Below are 2,129 nucleotides of genomic sequence, written 5' to 3' on the forward strand. Positions count from 1 at the left end.
CTCTCCTCTGCTAATGAGGCTGAGGTTGGTTGCTTATTCCGAGTGCCTTATTCCCAGTTCCTTATTCCTTATTCCTGGTTCCTTTTTCAAAGTTAATCTAGACCCAATACAAACTTGTTATTAATGAATTCCACATTCTAAAGAGAGAGAATGTCATTAGCTATGCAGATGTACTAATTAATATGTAAAATAATTTCCCGTATCAAGTTCAGATCCCTAAATGAAGGTCAGATTAGGATGAGATTATGGGCAAAATACTTCTTGGGGCACCCCAAATTTCCTGCCGATGCCAATGGGGGACTGTCCCAAAGAACCCTGACCACAGTCCCGCCCAGCCCGAAGCATGGTTTGGCCGTGCCAGGCTGCCAGCTAACAGCCCTCATGCCCACTATACTAAGTATAATGGCTTCAATAAGGAACTGGCTTTTGGGCTGGGATTATAGCTAGAAATTCTGCTTGGGCCACTCCACAGCACTCCCCTGCGCCACTGGGGGCCTCTGCTGGATGCATCTCATCACAGGCCTGCCCGGGCCAAAATGCAGTTTGGCCATGCCAGGCTGCCAACAGACACCACCCTTGCCACTGTGCTAAGTATATGGACCCAAACAAGGGGCTGGTATTATAGCTAGAAATCCTTGCTGGGCCACCCCAGACCAAGTCTCTGTACCACTGGGGGACTCTGCTGGGGGTGGAGTCAGTTGGCAGCCTGACATGGCCAAACCAGGCTTTGGGTTTGGCAAGTCTTTGGTCAGAGATGTCCAGGAGTATCCCCTGGTGGCACAGAGATGTGGTCTGGGGTGGCCCAAGAAGGATTTCTGGGTATAATCCCATCCCAAAATCCAGTTCCTTATTTGGTTCCATGTACTTAGCGCAATGGCTGGGGTGCTGGCTGTTGTCAGCCTGGCACGGCCAAACTGTGCTTTGGGCCGGGCAAGTCCCTGGTCAGAGATGTCCAGGACGGTCTCCCAGGATCACAGAGTCATGTTCTGGGGTGGCCCAAGAAGGATTTGTGGGTATAATCCCAGCCCAAAATCCATGTCCTTATTTGGGTCCATATACCTAGCACAGTGGCTGCAGTGCTGGCTGTTGGCAGCCTGGTATGGCCAAACTGCACTTTGGGTTGGCCAGGTCTCTGATCAGAGACATCCAGGAGCATCCCCCAGTGGCACAGAGGCATGGCATGAGGTGGCCCTGGAAGGATTTGTAGCTGTAATCCCAGTCCAAAGTCCAGTTCCTTGTTTGGGTCCATGTATTTAGCACAGTGGCAAGGGTGGGGTCAACTGGCAGCCTGGCATGGCCAAACCACGCTTTGGGCTGGGCAAACCTGTGGTGAGATGCGTCCGGTAGAAGTCCCCGGTGGTGCAGGGGACCGCTGTGGAGTGGCCCAAGCAGAATTTCTAGCCATAATCCCATCCTGAAAGCCAGTCCCTTATTGAAGCCATTACACTTAATATAGTGGGCATGAGGGCTGTTAGCTGGCAGCCTGGCACGGCCAAACCATGCTTCGGGCTGGGCGGGACTGTGGTCAGGGTTCTTTGGGACAGTCCCCCATTGGCATCGGCAGGAAATTTGGGGTGCCCCAAGAAGTATTTTGCCCCGTAATCCCATCCTAATCTGACCTTCAATTCGGCCTCTGTACTTGATGCGGGATATCATTTTACATATTAATTCGTGGATCTGCATAGCTAACGACATTCTGTCTCTTCAGCATGAGGAATGCCTCACTAATAGCAAGTTTGTGTTGGGTCTAGGTTCGCTTTGAAAAAGGGAGCGGGAACCGGGATTAAAGAGCTGGGAAAAAGGAGTAAGGAACCAACTTCAGCCTCATCGCCCTGAGGGGAGCGGAACAGCGGGTGCCCCCCTCGGCGAGCGGGAGGGCGGGGAGGCTCCGGACGAGGCGGGCGCTGCAGCGGGGCAGGAGCCGCCCATTGATTTCCTCCTTCGCCGCCGTCGGGGCGGGGCGGGGCAGCCATGGAGCCCCCGGGTAGCTGCGCGGCGGAGGCGGAGGCGGAGGCGGCGGCGGAGCCCGAGCCCGAGCCCGAGCCCGAGGGCTGCTGCGCGGGCTGCAAGAAGCGGGTGCAGTTCGCGGACGCGCTGGGGCTGCGCCTGGCCAGCGTGCACCACTTCCG

At 55.2% G+C, this 2,129-nt stretch overlaps 1 protein-coding gene across 1 annotated transcript in view; it reads left to right on the forward strand.

The window, feature by feature from the left end:
* The first annotated feature begins 1,971 nt into the window (after positions 1 to 1,971).
* The window catches only part of PPP1R3G (protein phosphatase 1 regulatory subunit 3G), a 2,003-nt gene continuing 1,845 nt past the window's right edge, over positions 1,972 to 2,129 (forward strand). The window contains exon 1 of the mRNA XM_019538962.1: positions 1,972 to 2,115. Within this exon, the coding sequence (XP_019394507.1) occupies positions 1,972 to 2,115 (144 nt within the window). The remainder of the gene's footprint in view (positions 2,116 to 2,129) is intronic.

This window comes from Crocodylus porosus, unplaced genomic scaffold (genome assembly GCF_001723895.1).
Source record: "Crocodylus porosus isolate Cpor-Errol unplaced genomic scaffold, CroPor_comp1, whole genome shotgun sequence".
In the NCBI taxonomy this organism is placed as follows: domain Eukaryota; kingdom Metazoa; phylum Chordata; order Crocodylia; family Crocodylidae; genus Crocodylus; species Crocodylus porosus.